Consider the following 24,898-nt stretch of genomic DNA (forward strand, 5'->3'; position numbering starts at 1 on the left):
TAAACGAGTAACCGACTGATACTGACTAAGATTCGTATCTATATACTGAGGGGTCATATATGAGTTACATATGTTATAGAGGCTAACATATTGATATTTAGGCCTCGGTACGCTTAAAACCATTTAAACGAAAAAGTTTCGTTTATCGATACGCTATAAGTTTAAACGCAATCGTTAACATCAATACGAGCATTGTAGCATCCGTTAAGCCGAAAAATATTTATAAAACACTTATATGACATGTTCTAAGCAATTCGTGAAAATATTTTGGATTTTTACAACGAGCCAGTACGTTTTTATTATTTTACAAAAATATGCTGAAAAACACACGTTTTCGCGCTATTTTTTGCAGCCGATTTAATTTTCTTGCGAAAACCGAACCCGAACTAAATTTTGGAATGAGACCGAACCTTGGTACGCAAAACAAAGAAGTAATGGACTAAAATAAAGGCCCATTGGGCCCTTATCTTTTGTGGCCGCAAATAAGGGGAAAACCCCTCCTTTTGATATTATATACATATGTGTTATTTTCAAAGATGTGTACACATCCTAAACCAAACAAAACCTAAGCAGCTCCAAGTTCTTGAAGTTCTCTAGCGAAACCATAGAGGTATGATCAAATTAACTATTTTTGTTTTATCTTGTTTTAATCTAGCTATGATCAAATAAACATGTCTTGACTATTGTTAAACACGTTTAACCATCCAAAAACCATAAAAATCAACTAAAATCATGTTTTGATGTTAAACATGTTTACAAAGCAGAAAAATATAGATTTTTGACCAAAAACACGGATTAGAGCATGAATATGTCGTTTTTACGGTTCAAAAGTTCGCTTTGAAACCAAAACCGAAACCCTAATTAACAAGGCTTTTCAATGGATTTTTTATGCTTGGTTTGGTGTTATATGATATGTAGATACACTGAATTTGCGACCCAAGACCCGGAGAGTCGTTTAAACCATCGAAAACCACCGAAAACTGACAATGTATTACCGGTTAACTCGTTTAGGGGCTGTTTGTGACGTGCTTGTTTTTAGGTTATGAAACTTTTCAGTGACATCAGGGATTACATAAGTGAGTCCCTGTTCAAATTTGGTAATTTTTCGATAAACGGAGAATATTTGGCGAATTTATTACCGTTTATTGGCGTTTATTCGGGAAAAATACGTAAAATTCATCTAAAATTATGAAATTGGGTTTGGAACCCAGAAATATTATTTTAAGATCACTGGAAATATTTATAAACATTTGGAGATGTCTAAGTATTTTTGTGCAATTGTGTTTCACTGGAACTCGTATGTTATTTCCTTCTCTAAATCAGTATCAATTTGTGTTAGGGTTAAAATCGTGAAAAAGAAGAAAGCTAATAAATAGTGTTAAGTTATGTAATCATAGCACACCCAAGCTAGAAAATACTAATAACCAACATAATTCAAAGAAATAATAACGTGACAATTAGATCTCACAATCTTGACCTACAACGGGTTCATATGGGTAACTGGCGCTGGTATGTGGCGAAACGTATGACCTAGCGCTCGTACGTGCAGACTGCGAATTTAGATGGGTAGCATGTAACCGAAGTCTAAAACTAGACGCGTAGTGGAAATGTACAGTTATTAAAAATAAATAAATAAATAAATAAATAAAAATTTAAACCAACCTGTTTAAATGTTTTGACCTGAAACTCATTCTAACCTGACCCAATTTGACCCTAACTCATTCAGCTTTAATCTTCAACAATTGCCCACATATGTTACAAGTTGCAACCAGGTTCTTTAGAAAATCCCCCTCAACTTGAAGTTGGGTATTTTTTTTAGTTTTCTTCTAAATACATCCTTTTCAAACATTCTAAACTTGAAGTTGGTGTATCTTGATTGTGTTTCATAACTATCCAACAATCTTGTTCTAGACCTTTGATCTGGTTTTCAAAAGTTATTTCACTCATTTCATAAGCTTTGATTATCCGGTTTTCAAAAGTTATTTCACTCATTTCATAAGCTTTGATTATCCTTTCTGATAGTTCTGCGAGTGAAATGGATGTGAGATCCATAAATAAGAAAAATAGTAAACCTGATAACCAAAAAGGATAGAGCAAAAAGGAATTCCAAGACTGAAAATTCAAGGAATTCACAACAAGAAAAGGAATCCAAAGATTGAAAAATCTGAGGATTTTGCTTTGAAACCAAGAAGGAGACACGTCTGAAAATCTTCAAAAACAAGGAAACATGCACATGCATGGGTTCCTAAAGACTGGTATTCTGATTCTGACACATCCCGAAACTTCATAAATAATAATGAGAAATAAAATTTGACAACCTCGCGGTTGACCCTCCCGAGACAACTAAGTCTCGGGAACCTGTATCTAATTAAACTATTAATGTGTGTAGGGTCAGTTAAGACGACCTGTCAATAGCATTTGGTACTTGGATAGTGGTTGTACCCGACACATAACAGGAGACGAATCCTTAATGTTTGACGTTAAACCGTTAGATGGCGGATACGTTTCTTTTGCCGGAGATTTGGGTGGGAACATTACAAAATAAGGGAGAGTGTCAAATGGAATTCTGACGTACGATGGTGTCAATCTGGTGGAGCAACCAAATCATAATCTGCTCAGTGTCTCGCAAATCTGCGATTGATAGTACTCCACATTATTCACTGAAAATGAATGCTTGTTTCTTAAACCATGTTTCAAGGTCCCCGAATAATGGATTTTGATGATAGCTCTTATTCACGTAAGATTGCTTCATGTTTACTATCTAAGGTCTCGGAGAACGACTCATCCCTATGGCATAGACGTCTTGGTCATGTGAATTTCAAAAAACTTAAACAAATTGGCTAAAGGAGAACATGTGAAAGGATTGCATGTTAAATCTTTCTCTTGCATTGAAAAATATATTTCATGCTCTAAATGCAAACAACGCAAGCTCCATCACAAACCCAAGACGATCAACTCCATAGATTCCATTCTTCAGCTGTTACACATGGATTTATTCGGTCCTATCTATCCTTTGGCAATCGGCTGAAAAGCCCATTGTCTTGTGATTACTTATGATTTCTCTCGTTTCAACTGGACTTTCCTTCTAGGGCATAAGGACTCGCTCAGTTTTTTTATCAATTCATTACACTCATAGAGAGACAGACGGATAAAAAGGTCAAGTGTATAAGGAGCGATAACAGATTAAATTTTTTAATAGAACAGTAGACAACTTCTTCAGTTTGAATGGAATAGAACGTCATTTCACTGCACCCTATTATTCTTTTGGGTGAAGACATCAACGCGGCTTGCTTCATTCAGAATATGTACTCATTAACAAGCGTCTGAAGAAGACTCCATATGAAGTCTACTACAAGACGTAGCCACAAGTCAACTACTTCAAGAATTTTGGATGTCCTTGCACCTTTCTCCACGGGTGCTCAGCCTGATCTTAAGTTTGCTGAAAAGGTTGATGAGTGTTATTTTGTTGGGTACGCCTCTAACAAAACCTAGGGCTGTCAAACGTGTCGGGTTCGCAGGTTGGCGGGTTAACAGGTTGCGGGTTGACGGGTTGGCGGGTTGAAATGTGCAACCCGAACCCGACCCATATTATTATTCGTGTCAAATATGTCAACCCTAACCCGCACACACATAAATTCGGGTCGACCCGAACATGACCCGTTTAACCCATATTTTTTAAACAACTTAATTTATATAATCAGACATACAAATTATAATAAAATCAAAACCATATATTGCAAAATTCAAATGACATTTAAGCATGAGTCGATTTAGATATAGATGGATTTGACGATATGTTCATGTATATTGGTGAACGGACAGAAGAAAATGTATATTGGGTAATGAAATCATGGTTAAGAATTTAAAGTGCCGTTCATGGAAAATAGAATTTAAGAGAAGACCTAAAAAGATAATATGAAGAATGAAAAATAATTAAATTCTCCAACACATTTTAAAACTAAAGAGGGAATATAAAATTAATTTTAAAATATCTAAAATTAAACGGGTTAACGGGTCAACCCGTTTTTATACAGGTCAACCCGAACCTGACCTGTTTAGAAAACAGGTCAACCTGAACCCGACCCGTTTTTTAAACGGGTCGTGTTAGCAAAACCTGTTTTTTTTCGTGTCGGTTTCGGGTTGGGTTTCGGGTCGTGTCAAGGATTGACACCCCTAACAAAACCGCTTATCGAGTCTACCATAAGAAGACCAAGCTGATATTGGAATCCTTCAATGTTGACCAGCAAGAGCTAAATGTTATTGATGCTCGCACGGGACCATAATGGTTGTTTGATTATGATTACTTGTTCAAACAGTTTCGCGGCATGTATATTCCACCACCTGCAAATAGTCAAGTTCCATCTTCTTTACCAGAACCTTTGTTGATGAAGTCCTTTATCAACCGCCTGTGTGAGGTGGATATTTCTGCTAGGCCGTCCAACAGACTTGCACCACCTGCAATTCCACCTCCTCCTCAACCTCTAGGAAATAACAATCAAGTGGACAACAATGTTGCTTCTCAAACTGTTGATTCAACTGAGTTAGTTGATATTGAAGATGTTTTTGACACTGACTCTGACTGATCCGGTGATAATAATGTTGCTTCTCAAACTGCTGATTCAACTGAGCTAGTTGATATTGAAGATGTTTTTGACACTGACTCTGATGATTATTATCAGTCCGGTGATAATGTTGAGCATGCTCAAGCCGAGATTGCACCAGAAGTTCAAGTAGCTATGAGCGTGGTAGAATCCGTTGCCACACCACCCTCTTCAGAAGAAGTTTCTCAAGCTGCAGTTGCTATTGAACCTATTGGTGGTGAATCCAAAAACACCGTGTCAACTCCTGTTAACATAGTAGTCGTCCTTACGGCTAACACCTCAGGGATGATCCAATTCCACAAGAACATCGGGTTGATTAGCCTGACTCTATTTTGTCAGCCAGTGCTGTTCTCATGAATTCTCCATGCATTTTTCATCCAGTGGAAAATCTATCAGTAAATCTTCAAGCAGAACCTGTACTCTTGTTGAAGTCATTCCTCAACTGTCGATCCATCAAACTCATCCCACAGAGAACACCATCAGTTCTTCATCTGCTGGCATCTGAATAAGAAGTAAATCCGGTACTATTAACAAATGTCTCTTTGCATGTTTTATTTCGCAGGTTGAGTCGAAGGACTACAGAGTGGCCCTGAAAGAAAACTCGTGGGTTGAAGCTATGCAAGAGGAGCTGTTGCAATTCAATAAGCTTCATGTTTGGAGACTAGTCAAGATGCCACAGAACAAGAGACCTATTAGGACAAGATGGGTTTTCAGAAACAAGAAAGATGAAAATGGGTGATTACTAGAAATAAAGCGAGAGATTGGTTGTTCAAGGGTTCTCTCAACGTGAAAAACTCGATTATGATGAAACTTATGCACATGTAGCTAGGGTTGAGGCTATTCGTTTGTTTCCGGCCTATGCTTTGTACATGAATTTCAAAGTTTATCAAATGGACGTAAAGACCGCCTTCTTGTATGGGAAAGTAAAAGAAGAAATCTGTGTCAAACAACCTCCAGGTTTTAAAGATCCTTATCGTCCGAACCACATTCTTCAAGAGCAAAGAGTCCTGGATCGAGCCTAAATCGTGAGTCAACGTGAATGGATTGAAAATTGCAGCGAAGAGTCAAAAGTCAGCAAGAGTTGACCAATCGGAACTACTTGCAATGCGCTGAACTACATGCTGAGACCGAACGACTCAAGTCATGGGTTTCGGGTTTAGAATCTGATCTTCCCTATGCCTCAAAGTTTTCTAACAAATTTAGGGAAGAATTGGGTTCTACGCTTGATCGAGTTTGGATTGATTTTGAGTGACTGACTTCAAGAGGTAGTCTTTTGGAAAGTGGATCCAGTTCCTCAAGGGACGTGGATAGAGTGATGGCTAGAGTGTGAAGCTGTGTACCTTGGTAGAGTAGCTTGAAGGAGAGTTGGAAGACCAACGCGTGGATCAAGGTCGTATGAATGAGTCTTAGGTCAACCGGTACCTTTGTTGTAATGGCGGTGATGTGGTTGACAGATGAGGATGTGGAGAATTTGAGGACACACTTGATGGAGACTTTCCGTAGTTTTCTTCGTGTAAACGAGCCAAGGACCGAGCAGAGTGCTAGACGACAAACAACTCTTGCCAATTTGGCCGCTGATGCCAAAAGGGTCAGAGCTCAAGGAAAATTACATGGTTTCCTATACACTGGTGAAGCTAGGAAAGATGCTGGCGAAGGTGGTTCAGGAGTAAAAGCAAGTGTCGATGAGAGTCCTCAGGTTGTTGGAACAATCGTAAGCGCTGAACTCGTGGTTACTATTGTCGCTGCAATTGGGCAGGTCAGTTCCACAAGTTCATCACTTGTTGTACCTACCAAAGGTGAGCAAGTTAGTGCTGCATTTACAACTGCTTTGGTTCAGTTTGTTCCACAACCACATGTAGCTCAAGGTAGTGGAGGAGGTGGTAATAATGGTGATGATGAGGAAGAGACTGATGACGATGATGGCGGTGAAAATGATGAGATTGAGGAAGATGTTAACGATGAGGATGATGATGACGATGACCACGAGCACGATAGTTATCTTGAACCTCGTGGTGGCGGTGGTGGAAATGGTGATGACAATGGTGATGATGACATCACTGGAGAAAATAAGGCGGCAAAAGAGGAGCCGCCAAATGAGGCAAATAAAACACGTGAAACTGACGCTGCACTTAAGGCTGAAATTGCCTTTATTTTTAATGTTTGTTTTGTTGCAGGTATCGATTCACCAGTTAAGGAAGTTGTGGAAATAAATGAGGATAGTGACAACGACATCAACTACTCAACTAATACGGACACTCCGGAAAGGGTGATTGAAGAAACCGTTGATCAAGAACCAGTTGTCGCTCCCTCTACCAACTCTGCTAAAAGGAAGTCACGCAAATGCATCAAGTACTATAATGTGAGCAGGATGGCAAGCATGAGGTGGAGATCAAGACCATACCATGACTCTGAGCCAATACTTTATGCAAGGTGGCACAAGGACAGCAAAAGTTGGGTCGTCCGACGTGCAAACGACGACTTGACATATCTCACTTATGGAGATATGCACACTTTGTTAGTCCTCGACATGAACTACTTCAGAAAATCCATAGGTCGAGATGAGAGTGAATGCCCACTAGAGTCATGGTTAAAGCGGTTTTTAGGCATGAATGGATACAAAACTACCCAAAGTTCACTGTTAATCCGTGTAGGTCCTACAAGTCAAAGGAGATAAATCCGTTCACCAACAAGCCATCCAAGAGTCGAAGATACAAAATGCCAGACAACCATGGAGAACCAATTTTTCATGGCATGCCATTCGATGGTGACTTTCTATTTGACTTCGTCGCTTGGGAGTTTGGCAACGTTCATGGTGAGATCATCATTCAATGTGAATGCACTCATGACCTCCGGTTCTTTGATGAACATGAAATGGCGGGTTTCGGACTGTCTGACTTGAAGAAACTTGTAAGTCACCTTTACATACCGTGGAAGACGTCCGTCGAGACATTATGGACACTATCGTCAGAAGATCAACAAGTTCGTCCAACTACTTGTTGAGAAGCAACCAATCCAAACCAATGACGATATCTTCGAGTATGAGTCCGAGTGTGATTGTAGATGAAAGCCAACAAGACAAATACCAAAGATTAGAGGGAGATTGTTGGGTCCATTTTGTTGATTAGTCTTTCGTATTTGTATTTGATGTATTGTATACGTATTTTTTAGCTTGTTAGTCTTATCCTTTTGTATGTTGGGCCCAAGGCCATTTTTATTTGCGCCCAATGGGCCATAAATAATGAAAGAGTAGTGTATGAGATTACACACTATATATAGAGTGTGTAACTCATACAAAAACTAACCTTTTGTCAAATCTTATCTTTACAACTCTCAAACTCTCTCACTTTTCTCTCTTATCTCACGGCAATAATACAAACCAAACAAGATCCGAGATATGGGTCCTTACTAGTGATTTCTGCTAGCTAGTGTAGAGGTTGATCCAAGTTAACTAGTAATAGTGTTGTTAGATCCAGTCAAGGTATCTACAATTCCGTACACCAAAATAATCCACCAAGCTGTAAAAATAATCAGCTCGACAACATCTTTTCTCTTTTTCACCCAACTATTAGAAAAGAAGGGATATCAAAACCTTTTAAAGTTAAATTATACCTCATTGGCAAACAATCTGATAGCAACCTTCAAATCAAATTGACCTTTCCAGGAGAACACTTGTTCCATCTCGTTGGAGAATAACCACTTGGAGCCTCCCACCAATCAAGATATGATCTAATTCCTTTTATCGGGAAAAGATCATCTGATTCTAGCTCCCACATCCACTTATCCTCATAATTAGACCAGGAAAAAGAAGATAGAATTGATATCATCTCGATAAGTTGAGCATCCTCTACCCCACCCCTCAGTTGCCTTATCCAATTCCACACCCAACACTTGTTAACCAACCTCTCATTAAGGAAGCAATCTTGTTTATCTCTAGATTGAATAATCTATGAAACTGTAAACACAACGGACTATCTCCCATCGATCCACACGTCTTTCTAAACAAAGTATTATTCTCATTCCCCACTTTTTTCTGATAACCGATAGCGGAATTATGTCTTCGTTGTTGAGTTTGCTAATCCAATTTTTTTATAACCAATAGCTTCATTTTTTTCTGTTTTTATTGAAATTTAAGTTATATAAATTTTTAGTATATTAATAGGTGAGGTTTATATTTTTTAAAGCATTTGTAAATTTTATATCCATCAAAGAAATTCGTGAACTTCTAAAACAAACTACAAACTTTGTAAAAAAATTAAGATTTAGTTCTCAAAACACCGCAACACATATAATTTCATAATTAACAAATTTTACAAACGGTCAAATTATTTGTTGTATTATTTCATCATATAGATCGTACTTTATTATATTTTTTGATTAATAAAATTTGTTCATCCATCACATAATATGGTCTACTACACAACTAACCAAAGAATGAATATAGATTTCTGGCTTAGGTGTTTTACCCGGCCATTTTGACCTATGCTGCCACCTTTTAGTTTTTAATGTGTTTAAACATGAAAGACAAAAGAAAAGAAAAGAAAACGAATGGAAACATTAAAAAATCACAACTATGGAGGAAACATAAGTAAGAAAAATAAACAAAGCAACTATTTTTTTTTTATGAAATAATCACAACTATGGAGGAAACATAATTAAGGAATTCAACGATTTCCTTATGTGGGCTTGCACAACCAGAAATGCAGAAACATTGATCATACATCTTCACCGAACTTCCATCAATTTCCCGCCTGATGACCTTTTCTATAACGTTCGTATTGGGCAACCTGGTCAGCACCGCGATGGACAGCCTACAACCAAAATTTTCAATATTCAAGTGTCAAAAACGTGTTAATAAAAAATATAAAAAAAGGTAAATTACTAAGTAATAATAAATATTCATACATTCAAAAGATCTGTCATTTTTCCGGTCCCACCATGCGGCATGCCTCCAAACACAGTTGGCGGTTGGAAATGTTGAACCGGGTGTCGGGTTTGCAACGGTTCAACAAAAAGAGGCTCATTCATATCACCAAACTGAGAGCTAGATGGAAAATAAGATGGTTGACTTATAGACCCGTTTGGTGGGTAAACTGCCAATGGCCGAACCGAGTGCACCTGCTTGCTTAGTGAGGCCTGCAAATGAGGTGCAGGTTGGTTCCTGGATATACCGTTTGGTATATTGTTTGATAAGTGCTTCGGTTGAAGAACAACAGTTCCCCTTGAACCAGCTTGTGGGACCGAGGAGGATAACCCGTAGTTGGTTTTAGGTGGCGGTGGGGCTGTATCCACGGGGTCGGGCCCGTTACCGATGTAAGTAACCAGTTGCATATTATTCTCATTTGATTTTTGTTGAAGCTGGCGTTTCGGTTGGATACCCGCTGCAATCGGAATTCCAGCCCGTTTGATCACTTCAACATGCGGTGCCACATCGTTTTCAGATGTTATTGGGGCAGCGTGCCCCGGTTTGGAAACCGCACCCGTTAATGGGATTCTTGAGTTACCAATCTTAACTGCGAGCAAGTAACCACCGTCAAAAGTTGCCTGAACAACGCCGGTTACAACTTGTCCAACCATGTCTTGAGTTGGATCATTGATCAGGTCAACTCGAGGAGTGTTATTAGTCAGCGGCGCAAAACCAGGTGGCAGGGGAACAGTCGTATGTGAACGGACACTTTGGGCCCTTTTCTCACTTGGGTTGTTTCTTGAGGGTCCTCGTTTCGCCTGTACGATATCACCTGCATAGGGCCTTACTTATTTGTTCACCTGGTCCATTTTCTGCAGTTATAATGTTAAGAAATCAAACACTCTTATCTGTACAAAAATAAATAAACTCAAACCTAAAGATTACCAAATCTGAGTATCCAATTTCCATAAACAAAATGACGAAGCAAACATTAATAGCGATTTTCTATTGACAATATAACTAGCAAACGATTATAAATAATAAATACAGATATAAACGATGATTGAAGATGTTAATCTAAACGATGATTGAAGTAATCCTGTTATATCAGTTAATACATTTAACATGATCGATTAACAATGAGTCCGAATATAATCGATTTAACACTATTGCATACGCGCATTCAAAAATAATACATAAAACTTAACGTGGACGTGCATTTTTAAGATTCGAGCAAGATTTTACACATTTACGATTATCACCTTCTAGTTGTCGATAAGCCATATATGGAGTACACTATAACTGATTTTGTTAACAATATACATTGGAACTTGAATTAATACTGCAATAACGGAGTATCAATCATTCAATGTTAATATATATTCTACTTATGCATAACCGTATTCAGAAATCAAAATTGCCAGTTTACATCACTTATATTGTTCTAGGAAAATAATTAGAGCTCTAAAGTGGTGACGTAATTCAACATGTCTAACAGTATGATTCATAACGGTAAAGGTTAACATTACCATGTGAATTCACCGCATGCTTGTTATACTGCTATGAACAATCAACATGTTATACTTGACTGATATATCCGATCTCCATTTCCCTACCTGTTGAAACCGAATAGAAGTAAGAATGCCCATTCATAAAAAAAATGGAAGTTACTATAAAATGGAATTGGAATTCGCACTAACGAAATAACTCAAAACAAGAAAGAATAAAATATAAGTAACTGATATGTATAGAATTCTAACCCTCAGATATGACGTTGTTTTCCTCAAACAATGGCAAGCAAGAGTTTATCGGTTAGGGTTATCGATGGCGGTATGCGGCGCTTCTCGCCACTTAATAGATGTCTCTTATGAGATAACTATAGGAGAATTAGGTTGTATGAAGGAGGGCGTAATATTTTTGGATTTATATTATTGGACCACTAAAGAAAATTAGATGTATTGGGCCTAGGAAAGAAAAGGAGGGCGGCCCATACTAATAAATTATATGTGGATGGTTTTCTTAAACGAAATTTTTTCTAAATAATCTAAATAATAGGAAAATTCTTCTTGAAAATTTTGGTGACAATTTTTCCCGCTAACTATAGGTCTCATAAAACCGGATCTAACATAAAGAACGGATTTGTTCATGATAATCGATCGAGACGGGTGTCGTGATATCAAAGGATCGAACAAATAATATAAAGATAACATGGAGGATAGTGAATGATTCCGTAATCAGTTTAAAAGAATAATAATATTAAGCGAACCGATCCCACCCAAAGTGAGCTCCCTTTTGGGCGGTTGGTTACACCTTACAAAACACACACATAAAACTAACAACTAAAGTCCTATGTAAAGCCAAATAGCAAACATTCCATAAGATCTCCTTCTGGTTGAAGTTAAACTTATGCACCGAAGCTCTCGTCTCATATCCAGATTTCTCGCACACTTTAATTATTAGCTTGCGATAATATATTTAATGAGTTTAGTTCTTTTGATATCATAAGTCAAATTTTTTTTCTTCCTTACAATCACCCCCTTAACTTGTGATATTACCTTTTTTTATTTGATAAAAAAACGGATCAATACTGACTTTCTTTGTTCACCTCGAAGAATAAACGAGTTACTCGTCCAGAAATAACTCCTCATAATTGGCCCAAATAAACGAATTCAACACAAGCATTCCACCAAGCCAAAAAAAACCAGCAGCCCAAGTTGTCAAGCATGAAGTTGGTCTAGCAGCCATCAGCCGCACCCATTGTAGCCCGCCTGAAAAATCGATCTCCAGCCAGTCATCCATCAGACGATTATAAACGATACTGCCTCTACCCCATCATCCCATATCATGTCAACCCTAGCCTATTACAGGTGGCCAGAAAAACTTCCCACCTGAGAAAATTTGGTATCCACTGAAAAACTGAGTTCTTTCAATTCCAGATGTTAGATGTTACGCTGCCGCCGTCGTGTGATCATGAAGTCACCTAGCCGGAAAAATGTTATTCGGGAAGGGAGATCCGGTGACATCACCTACTAACCGAGAGCTTCATGATGCGAGCTTAGCTTCAACAGGATAAGGCTTCTAGATGAATATATGTATTAGGCTATAAATAGAACATTTTGTAGTCTTTTATGTGTGTGTTTTAATGGTGTAAATCATCTACCCAATGGGAGCTCACCTTGGGTGGGTCGGTTCTTTCTTTATGTTATAAATATTTTAACAGTCAACGAGATCGTTCACTTATATTCTATCTTTATATTATCTTTTGTTCTGTCGTTTGATTACCGCATCCGTCTCGAACGTTTATCAAGTGAAAAATTCGTGTGTTGTCGTTTTGGGACCTAACAAAGAAGGATCAACAATCAACAAGAGTTGATTAATCGAAACTCTTTGCGAAACGATGATCTACATGTTGAGAATGAGATGCTTCGGTCGAACATCTCTGGGTTAGAGTCTGGTCTTCCTTCCGCTTCAAACTTTGTGAACAACTTCATAACGGAATTGGACTCTACACTCGATCGGGTTTGGATACTTTGAGCGACTGACCTCAAGAGTCAGTTTGGTGGAAAGGGGATCCAGTTCCTCAAGGGACGTGGATAGATTGATGGGTGAGAGTGTGAAGCTGCATAAAGTGATAGAGCAGCTTGAAGGTGAGATGGAAGAACAATGCAAGATTCAAGGTCGCGTGAATGAGTTATTGGTCAACCGGTACCTTGCACTTATGGAGGTGATGCGGTTGACAGATGATGATGTGAACAATTTAAGGACTCATCTCATGGAGACATTCCGTGGTTTTCTTCGTGTAAATGAGCCAAGGACCGAGCAGAGCAATAGACGACAAATAGCTCTCTCAAATTTGGTCGCGGATGCCGAAAGGGTCAGAGCTCAAGGAAACTTACATGGTTTTCTATACACTAGTGAAGCTAGGAAAGATGTTGGTGAAGGAGGTTCACTCCAGTGAAGGCAAGCGTCGATGAGACTCCACATGTTGTTGGAACTATAGTTAGTACCGAACTTGTGGTTACTACTGCCGCCACAACTGGGCAGGTCAGTTACACAAGTTCACCACTTGTTACACCTACTATGGGTGAACAACTATTTTTTCAACAAAAACCTCCCGTAGCTCAAGGAGGTGTTGGAGGTGATGGATGTGGTGACGATTATGATGAAACGAATGATGATGACGACGATGATGGTGATAATTAGAATGAGGAGGAGGAGGATCAAGGTAATGAGGACGATGACCACGAGTATGATTGTTTCGACGATCCTCGTGGTGGGAATGGTGGAAACGGAGATGAAAGTGGTGATGGTCATGCCACTGAGGGAAATAAGGCGGTAGATGAAGATCCACCACATGAGATTGAAAAAACTCGTGAGACTTACGCTGCAGTTGAGGCTGAAATGTCCTCTTTACTTAATGTTTATTCTACTGCAGGTACCAACTCGCCAATCCAAGAAGTCGTGGAAGAAAATAAGGATGAAAGCGATGATGGCATAAACTATTCGCTAAATACAGACACTCCAGAAAGAGAAATCAAGGAATCAAGGCAAAGAACCCGTTGCTACTCTAGCCACCAAGACTGCTCAAAGAACGTCGAAGAAATGCGTAAAGCACTATAGTGTGAGCAGCATGGCAAGTCTAAGATGGAGGTCGAAGCCTTATCATGATGATTCTCCAATCCTTTATTCATGTTGGCATAAGGATAGGCAAAGATGGGTTATTCAACGTGCTAATGGGGATCTGACATATCTATCCTATAGATAGATAGCACACCATGTCCGTTCTTGACATGAATTACTTTAGAAGGACGATGGTGTTGGAGAAGAGAAAGACACACCGGAAGGATGGTTCAAACGCTTCCTGAAACATGAATGGAGGAAAGGCTCTCTATGAATCCTGGTAGAGCATGCAAGTCAAAGGAAATCAATCCTTTCACCAAGGCTGTCAAAGGATGGAGATACAAGATGGCAGAAGATCAGGGAGAACAAATCCTGCACGGCACGCCCTTTGAAGACAATCTTCTATACGACTTCATCTCGTGGGAGTTCGATAATGACACGGGTGAAGTGATCATTCATTGCAAAAGCATGCATCACCTCATATTCTTTGATGAGCATGAGCTATCCGGTTTTGCAAAGGAAGATCCGCTGAAGATTCTTGGATCTCCTTTATGCACAGTTGACGATTTGCAGCGTGATCGTACTGATGATATCATTGGGAAATTCAACATGTTTGTCTAACTACTTGTTGAGAAACAACCCTTCCAAACCGACAATATGTACGAGTTTACTATTCCACTTTTTTCTGATAACCGGTAGCTTCTTTTTTTTCTCCTTTTATTGAAATTTAAGTTATATAAATGTTTAGTAATTATTTATAAGAATAGGTGAAGTTTATATTTTTTAAAAGCATTTGTAAATTTTATATCCGCTCTAAAAAATTCGTGAACTTCTAAAGCAAACTATAAACTTTGTAAAAAAAAAATTAGTTCTCAATAAACCGCAACACATATAATTTCATAATTTACAAAAGTTACAAACAATCAAATTATTTGTTGTATTATTTCATCATCTAAATCGTACTTAACTATATTTGTTGATTAATAAAATTTGTTCATCCATCACATAATATGGTCTACTACACAACTAACCAACAAATGAATATATATTTCTCATTGTGAAAATTTGGCTTAGGTGTTTTACCCGGCTATTTTGACCCATGTTGCCACCTTTTAATTCTTAATGTGTTTATACATGAAAGAAAAAAAGAAAAGAAAAGAAAACGAATGGAAACATCTCCCATTACAAACACTAAAAAATCACAACTATGGAGGAAACACAAGTAAGGAATTAAACAACCAAATGCACGTTAATGTACCACCGCAATCATAAAAAACATCTACCAACAGAATGCACGTTAATATACCGCCCCATCACGGCGGATACAAACCTAGATTATTATATATTTTGATTAATAAAATTTGTTCATCCATCACATAATTAATATGGTCTACTTCAAATAAACTTGGCTGGTGTGTTTTACCCAGCGTTTTGACCCATGTTGCCACCTTTTAATTTTTAATGTGTTTAACCATGAAAAGAAAAACAAAAACAAATATCACAACTATGGAGGAAACATAAATATGGAACATAAACAAAGCAACTATTGTTTTTATGAAATAATCTAGAACTATGGAGGAAACATAAATAAGGAATTCAATGATCTCCTATGTGGGCTTGCACGACCAGAAAGCAGAAACATTGATCATACATCGTCACCGAACTTCCATCAATTTCCCGCCTGATGACCTTTTCTGTAACGTTCGTATTGGGCAACCTGGTCAACACCGCGCTGGACAGCCTACAACCAAAATTTTCAATATTCAAAAGTCAAAAACTTGTTAATAATAAATATATAAAAGAAAGTAAATTACTAAGTAATAATAAATATTCATACATTCAGAAGATCTGTCATTCTTCCGGTCCCACCAAACACAGGTGACGGTTGGAAATGTTGAGCCGGGTGTCGGGTTTGCAACGGTTCAACAAAAAGAGGCTCATTCATATGACCAAACTGAGAGCTAGATGGAAAATAAGATGGTTGACTTATAGACCCGTTTGGTGGGTAAACTGCCAATGGCTGAACTGAGTGCACCTGCTTGCTTTGTGAGGCCCGCAAATGAGGTGCGGGTTGGTTCCTGGATATACTGTTTGGTATATTGTTTGATAAGTGCTTCGGTTGAAGAACAACCGGGACCACAGTTCCTCTTGAACCAGCTTGTGGGACAGTGGAGGATAACCCGTAGTTGGGTCTAGGTGGCGTCGGTTGGATGTCCGCTGGAATCGGAATTCCAGGCCGTTTGATCATTTCAACATGCGGTGCCACATCATTTTCAGGTGTTATTGGGGCAACGTGCCCCGGTTTGAAAACCGCACCCGTTAATGGGATGCTTGAGTTACCAATCTTAACTGCGATAAAGTAACCACCGTCAAAAGTTGCCTGAACAACGCCGGTTACAATTTGTCCGTCCATGTCTTGAGTTGGATCATTAATCTGGTCAACCCGAGAAGAGTCGTTGTTAGTCAGTGGGTTGTTTCTTGAGGGGTCCATTTTCGGCAGTGAAGAAATCAAACACTTTTATCTGTATAGAAATAAATAAACTCAAAACCAAAAGATTACCAGATCTGTGTATCCAATTTCCATAAACAAATGTCGAAGCAAATGTTAATAGCGATATTTGAGAACAATATATCTAGCAAACGATCCTAAATCATAAATACAGATATAAACAATGACTGAAGATGTCAATTTAAACGAGGAATGAAGTAATCCAGTTATATCAGTTAAAACTTTTAACATTATTAGTTACAATGAGTCAGACTTCAACGGCTAAGGACTTTACCTCCTATAACGAGAATAAACAGATTCCATACGCGCATAGGAAAATAATATGTAGAAGTTTACGTGTGATTTGCCGCAGCGTTGTAAGATTCGAGCAAGATTTTTGCACATTAATGATTATAATCAGCTCCTAGACTTCTATATAGCTGATTTTGTTAATTATATAGACTAAATTTAATAAATTTAACATTGCAATTAACCAAGTATCAGAAGTTAATTCTAAATTCAGCATATGGATGTCATAACTTGTTTTTGAACTCATTTTTCTCATCATTTATTAATAACATTAAAAACCTACTGAATACCATAGTAATTAGATAACCTAAATATCAACACACAATCCAATTAAACATCGAGCGATTATAAACAAACATCAAGCAATTATAAACAAACACAGTATTCGACGAAAAACGAAACATAAAACAGATTAAACATATTCACACAAAACTAATTATTTTTCTCATCATTTACTCATAACATTAAAAACCGGCCTACAGAATACAACAGTAACTACAAAACCTAGATCTCAACACACAATCCAATTTAACATCGAGTGATTACAAACAAACGCGGACAGTTTTAGACTCTCGATGGAACATAAAATAGATTTAACACATTCACACAGAAATCAGCAATGCAAAATACCACAAATAAAAAAGATTTAACTCACCTAGCAGGAAATGACAATCTATCGAGCTCCAAGATTCCTTCCTTCTATAGATCTGTGAGTCAATGCAAAAATACCACAAACAATTAAACCTGCGAATAATCATCAGAATTCAGAATCTACGACTAGAAAACGAAATTCGCACTCACCTGGCGCCGATTTACGATCTATCGAGCTTCGAGCAACCTTTGTTATACAGATCGTGAATCTGTGCATCAATTTACAAATTACATGTAAAATTAGACACGTAAACAAGCAATGATCATCAAGTTTGCAAATTACCCAAAAGTTATACATTTGCATGCAGATTTAATTGATATGAACTGGAATTGTAACTGTACCTTGAGATTTTAATTGATCGGATGAGTAATTTGAAACCCTAGTTTTTAGCTAGCGTTGAGATTGAGGAGACTGTGGAGAAAGTGGTTTTGAGATTTATACGGTGGAGTCTTATTATTATTATTACATGCGATGAATATATAGAATTTGTGGTTTCTAATTCTGGCTAAACAATTTTCAAGGTTAACTTTTCATATAAGTCCCTATTCATTTTAGTAAGTATATTTCAGTACTTGTGGTTTATGATTAAATAGATAATGAGGGAAACATAGAAAGTTGTATTAAATGGTAATGTTTAACTAGGAATGTTATCCGCGCGTTGCCCCGGTGTAATTTGAGTTTGGTTACAAACATCAATTTTATTTTTGCGATATTTAGATTTTATCACGACAAGTATATTGAATTTGTAGTTTTTAATTTTGGCTAAATTTTCATGTTTAAATTTTCATACAAGTCATTCATTTTAGTAAGTATATTTGAGTACTTGTTTGATGATAAGTTGTACTACAGTGTGGTATGAATATAAGTGGTAGTATAGTGTGTGTGATATAATCGAGTTCATAGTTGTCACATGCCAAGCACCATGCTTGGCCGAATTCTCGCCCTTTTGTTAACAGTTGTGATCATTTCTAGTTAGGAGTGGTGTTATAATATCAAAATTCCTCAAATCAAGCCCTAGTCTCATCCCTTTGACTAATTTTCCAATTAACTCATTTTGACCTTGTTACTGATGAAATTTGTGCATATATAAAGAGTCTCCAACCTCTGTTAATCCTTTGTCACAACCCCATCCACTCTCAAATTCGCCCTAGCTAGCATTTTGGTGTTCTTGCTTTAGCTTGACAATCAAAATCATGTTTAAGTTCAAGTCTCGTCTTTATGTTATAGTCTTGTATCATCGTTTAGGACTATGCTTTCTCATAAATAACTTGACAACGGTGTTAGTCCATCAAAAACAAACCCAGCTCGCTTAAGCATCCACTCGGTTAACACTACTACACAAATAGGCATTTGCCACGGATTTTTGCTACGGGAAAAAACGGTAGCAATTTTTGCTACAAATTAGCTACGGTTTTGCTAGGGAAAAATTTTGCTACAATTTTGCTACGAATATTCCATAGCAAAAAACAATTTGTAGCGAAATCCGTAGCAAATTGGAGAAAATAAGCATTTTAAAAATGACTTCATAAAATCGGTAGCAAAATATGTACCAAACTTAAGATAATGCGTATCATAAACATAATTTCTAGAAATTGGTAGCAAAAGCCGTAGCAAAATGAGTAGCGAAAAAAATATAATTTAGAACTAATTTTCCATAATCCGTAGCAAGTTTGTAGCAAAATAATGTTTTGTAAACAACGCTTTTGGCAAACTTGTTTTGATTTTGGCTTATCTTCAGATTCCATATTAACACATAGGATTGGAAAATTCAAAATTATGTATATCACACACCAATCAGGTACTCCCTCCGTCCCATTTTAAGTGTCTTAGTTTGAATTTCAAAGTCTTTCTTTTGCAACTTTGACCTTAAATATTTTTGTTCGTGTCATATGATACTTAATGAAAATTATATCAATGTAAAATACATTTAAAACCCAATTCATTCATATAATTTTCATCAAGTATTATATGACACGAATAAAAATATTTACAGTCAAAGTTGTAAAGGAAAGACTTGAAAATTCAAACTAAGACACTTAAAATGGGACGGAGGGAGTACTAAATATAGCATATCAAGGATTATGTGGCTAGCTTCCAAGATTTATCTATACACTAGTTTGATCCTCCCGTGTTACGGGAGTTTATTCAAGTTTTTGTTTTTAATCATTTTGCTATTTTATGATGATATATTATATTTTTTAACATAGTTTTGTTTTAATTTAATACACATATATTAGTTAGTTATTATATTTTTTAGCGTTTGGATTTTTTCAATTGAGATGTGTATGTTTTTTAGTTTTTTAACGAACAAACATAAACGAACACGGGCATGTTGATTGTTTAAATGAACAAACATGAACACAAATATTTGTCTAATGAAAAAGGGGACGTTGATGTAGTTGACGATGGTGGGTAGCATCGGAAGTTAACCGGTGAAGGAGATGATAGACCAACAACGGAGACATGTAAAAGAAATAAATTAAATTAGGGAGTTAAGTGCCATTTTAGTACCTGTGGTTTGATTAACTACGCAACTTTAGTACTTTTTTGAATTTTTTGCAACTGGCTACCCCATGTTTAAAAAACTGGTCATTTTAGTACTTTTCCGTAACCCGTTTAATTTGTCCGTTAAGTCAAGGGCATAATGGTAACTTTAGTTATTTTATTTATTTTCCCTTTTCTTTTAAGCCTAATAATGAAATATGTTATATATCTCATCTTTCCTAATCATCCAACCTCCTCCACCTCCAAAACCACTTGGACCTCACCACCTCCTTAATCTTCGACACCACCACCACCACCACCACCACCACCCCATCGTCCCTCCTAACCACCACCTCCGCCGCCCTTCTCCTATTCTTCACCATCGCCTATGTCCGTTCCTTCATCTCCACCGCCCAAAAACCCCGCACCTAATCCCCACCACCCTCACCCACCACCACCTCCCAATACTCCTTCGCCGCGTATCGTTCACTCACCACCGAACGCATCTGGCACATGGAAGCACCTTTATATGACGACCAATAGCCCTCCTTGTACGGTCTATCATACCCTGTGTTCACCACAATTGTGGATAAATTAAAACCCTATATTGTTCAATCCAACCTCTCGTTACCTTTCGATTATGCCGTTGCCATGGTTTTATCCCATCTCTCTCGGGTTGTCTGCCAAGACCGTATGGTTACGCGGCTGTTGTCGAAAATTACTAATATGGTTATGTGGTTGTTGTCGACTAAATTGTACCCCGAGTTTATTAAGATACCTGTCAGGAGACGGAGACGGAGACTTCATGAATGAACAATGGAGTAGGGTTTGGATGTGGCTGGGAAATAATGAGATTAGGGTTGGAATGACATTAAAGGGGAAGGGAAAAAGCTTAAAAGAAAATAAATAAAATAACTAAAGTTACCATTATGCACTTGACTTAACAGACAAATTAAACGGGGTTACGGAAAAGTACTAAAATGACCAGTTTTTTAAACATGGGGTAGCCAGTTGCAAAAAATTCAAAAAAAGTACTAAAGTTGCGTAGTAATTCAAACCACAGGTACTAAAATGACACTTAACTCTTAAATTAGGGTTTAACGATGAAAATGTTTACCAATAAATGAGATCTTATAATCCATTTAAGAGCTATTAGAGTTTGGTTATTCTTTGATGATTAAGGGGATATTTCACAAATAAATGAGATGTTATAACCCGTTTAAGGGTTATCCGGGTTTGGTGAGACCCATGACCCACAAAAATTATTCTTTGATTATGAAAGAGTTTCACAAATAAATGAAATGTTATAACCCGTTTAAAGACTATCCGGGTTTGGTAATACCCATATCCGCGAATTCGGGTCAAATGCATGAGAAGCCTCCATTTAGAAATCAAGCAATATGGTGGCTCTAGAGAATGGGGGAGCAACCTAAGAGTGACACATAGGATTTTATGGTAGACAATTATATAGATAGTTAGATATAATTTGAATTAAAAAAAAGATTTATCATGTATATTTGAATTTAAATAACTAACCATATTCATATTATTATATTGGTTTTTGTGCGTGTTTGTGTTACGTTGTGTTTGAATCACCCAGACCCAGCTGTCCCACATAATTGTGCATGGTATCACGATTATATATATATATATATGCCGTCACACAAAACAATTAATTAGATCATCTTCAATTAAAATTTCTTAGCCGTCAAATTGATATAGCACTTATTGTGATAAAAAAGGTTCTTTGTTCCCTGTTTCGGTTTTTTGTTTATTTGATCGTTAGTTTGGCTTATTCAAGTTTATTTTTCATCACAAAGTTAGCTTGTTGTTTATTTGATCCCTATTTTTTTTCCGTTGCCTTACTCGTTATTACCTCTCGTAACCCGAGCTATAAATTTAGTCTCATTCGCTATTTTTCAATGACTATAGGTTTATTCATATGGCTGTCTGTGTTTATGGTTTGGTTTAAAACCGTTAAACCGCCCAAACTGCTTATTTGTTCTATTATTTTTTTAATACTTTCGTCCGGCCGGTTTTAAAAAAATTCAAACATGAGGAAAATGTTTGGTTTACGGTTTATACAAAAATTGGCCGTATAAAACCAGGCTAGACCGTAATATTTATTAATAGACACACACAAATAAGTAATGGCAAATTAAGATAGTAAATTTTTAACATTTTTACAACTTGTAACGCATAAGATACATATTCAAGTAGGGGTAAAATTATCTTTTACACATATATTACTTCGTTCATTTGATTTATATAAAATTTATTACTAGTATGGTACCCCAACTTTACTTGATTTGTTTATTTAATAAATACTTACAACTTGAATCCCTTGTGTTCACCCACTTTTTAATCAACTTTATTACTTTTTTTTTACTTTTTGCATGTTTTACAAACATATGAATAAAAAAAATCCGAACATACCTATTTAAACGGGCTTATACTATTTGACGTTTTAATATAAAACTTTCCCAAAACCGATGAACGGACATCTGACATATATAAACAAATATAATATTATTTTGTGCCAACAATAACTATTTTGTAAACCCACTACGGTCTCTCGTATCCATATAATTCTTCAATTAGAACTTTGATTTGCGTATAGATATATTAATTACACTTAATAATTAGACGTGCTTTATAGTGAGTCGTGAATCTATATTTTTTTTAATTATGATAAGTGTAAGTTTATTTTTGCAGGCTACTAAAGTTTATTTGATTGTAATAGTTGAGAAATTTTGATCAGAGAAAAGTTCAAACTTCGGGTATTACTGTACCACCATGTCTATTTTTTATGCTAAATATGATTGCTTTTTGTTACAAATCTTTTTAATTGTTTGTTGTTAAGTAGGAATTTGCAATTACTTTGAATTTTAGGTCCGACGTTGACGTTATTGGTCATGGAGTGGTTCACTGATCGAACATGGATGTATAAAAGGACCAATAGTGATGGATCTTCTATCTTAGAGTACTATAATAACTTGAACAAGTGGTTAGACTTTGTCTATTCTAATGAAAATGTTGTGGATCGAAGGGTGACTAAGCGTCATAAGATAGTACTTGACATCAAATGTCCTTGTTTAAGATGTCAAAACGGTATCTACATAGATAGAGAAACTGTTCAGAAACACTTGCTTACCAAGGGTTTCATGCCTCTATACTACACATGGTGTGAACATGGTGAAACTTCAACCCACAATGTAGGACAATCGTCGACCGTGAGGGAAGTTGTTAGTGATGATAATGATGGTTGTAGACAGATGGTGATAGATAGTATGTATTCGTCTAGTTTTGATCCAACGGCACACTCTAATACTTTTGAAGGGGACATACCAAATTCAGAAGCAAAGGGATTCTATGACATGTTAAAAGTTGTTGATGAGCCTTTGTGGGAAGGGGCAAATTGCTCAAAGTTACAATCCATCACAAGTTTTTTGAATTGGAAATCACTTTACAATGTATCTACTACATCTTACAACCACAACATTTCCATGGTTAAAGCATTGTTGCCTGAAGGGAATAAACTACCCGAAAACTTTTATGATACAAAGAAAAGTTTAGAAAAGCTTTGTCTTCCTAAAGAAAGGATTAATGTTTGCAAAAATCACTGCATGCTATTCTATAAGCAAGACGCGGCATCCACACAATGTAAATGGTGCGGGGAATCTCGTTACAAGACTGGGAAAAACAAGGTACCTCATTTGGTGATGACATATATGCCGATTGGTCCTAGACTTAAGAAGTTATATATGAATATGAAGACCGCAAAAGACATGACTTGGCACCATGATCACAAAAAAAAGGACGGTGTCATGGCACATCCAAGTGATAGTAAGGCTTGGAAGCATTTTGACTCGAAGAATCCTGACTTTGCGAATGAGATCCGTAATGTACGTCTAGGGTTATGTACAGATGGCTTTAACCCAAATAACACGAACTCAAGCCCTTACTCATTATGGCCTGTCTTTCTTACAATATATAACTTACCTCCATGGATGTGTATGAAAGACTCATTTGTTAAATTGTGTTTGGTTATTCCTGGGTGAAAGAACCCGAGTCAAAACTTAGACGTGTTTCTAAGGCCTCTAATAGATGAGTTGAAAGAATTGTATGAGGAAGGTATTGAAGTTTATGACGCTTACCGTAAAGAAAATTTCACTATGAAAGCTATCCTTTTATGGACAGTCAGTGACTTCCCCGCATATGCAATGTTATCTGGATGGAGCACGCATGGTCACTTGGCTTGTCCACACTGTATGGGAGACACAGAAGCTTTTCAATTGCATGCCGGACGTAAAACAAGTTGGTTTGACTGTCATCGGAGATTTTTACCTCGATCACACCCTTTTCGAAGAGATAAAAATGGATTTCGGGCTAATAAATCTATACCAACGGACCTCCAGTCGAGTTAGATGGTTGGAAAATATATGAAAAAGTATGTGACCTTCCAAGTGTCTATGAGGGTGTAACATATGACCCAAAGCATCAAAAACAGAATTTAAACTGTTACTAATAGCTTGGTTTAACATTTTATAATTTGAAACACACACACACACGCTTATTTAATACATCATCAATACTGTTTTTCTTACTAATTTATAAAAACATACTTCGTAGGACAACACATTGAAGCGGCGTGCTAAGTTTGGTGAATTTTGGTTACAAACACATGCAAAGAAAGGGTCAAGACCTCTGGATAAGTTACCTGTTTGTAGCGAGTTAGTAGATGTGGATTTGGAAGAAGCTAATGATGTGGAAGGTATTATTCAAGACAAAAATGTGGATTGGGTTGACCCAAGGGCTGGTGAAGCTTATGTAAGTCTCTT

General features: G+C 37.0%; 2 protein-coding genes across 2 annotated transcripts; one reads left to right on the forward strand and one right to left on the reverse strand.

The window, feature by feature from the left end:
* Positions 1–9,168: 9,168 nt before the first annotated feature.
* On the reverse strand, positions 9,169–10,373 carry LOC143537468 (protein METABOLIC NETWORK MODULATOR 1-like). The gene is made up of 2 exons (XM_077031236.1): positions 10,365–10,373; positions 9,169–10,322 (listed from the first exon to the last, which is right to left on the reverse strand). The coding sequence occupies exons 1-2, from the start codon at positions 10,371–10,373 to the stop codon at positions 9,498–9,500; spliced, it is 834 nt and encodes a 277-aa protein (XP_076887351.1). The 3' UTR covers positions 9,169–9,497.
* Positions 10,374–22,972: 12,599 nt separating this feature from the next.
* Positions 22,973–24,484, forward strand: LOC143535231 (uncharacterized). The gene is made up of 2 exons (XM_077029544.1): positions 22,973–23,962; positions 24,122–24,484. The coding sequence occupies exons 1-2, from the start codon at positions 22,973–22,975 to the stop codon at positions 24,482–24,484; spliced, it is 1,353 nt and encodes a 450-aa protein (XP_076885659.1).
* Positions 24,485–24,898: the final 414 nt, after the last annotated feature.

This window comes from Bidens hawaiensis, unplaced genomic scaffold, assembly GCF_021521415.1.
Source record: "Bidens hawaiensis isolate Kalapana, Puna unplaced genomic scaffold, B.hawaiensis_p1.1 tig00000780_1, whole genome shotgun sequence".
NCBI lineage: Eukaryota > Viridiplantae > Streptophyta > Magnoliopsida > Asterales > Asteraceae > Bidens > Bidens hawaiensis.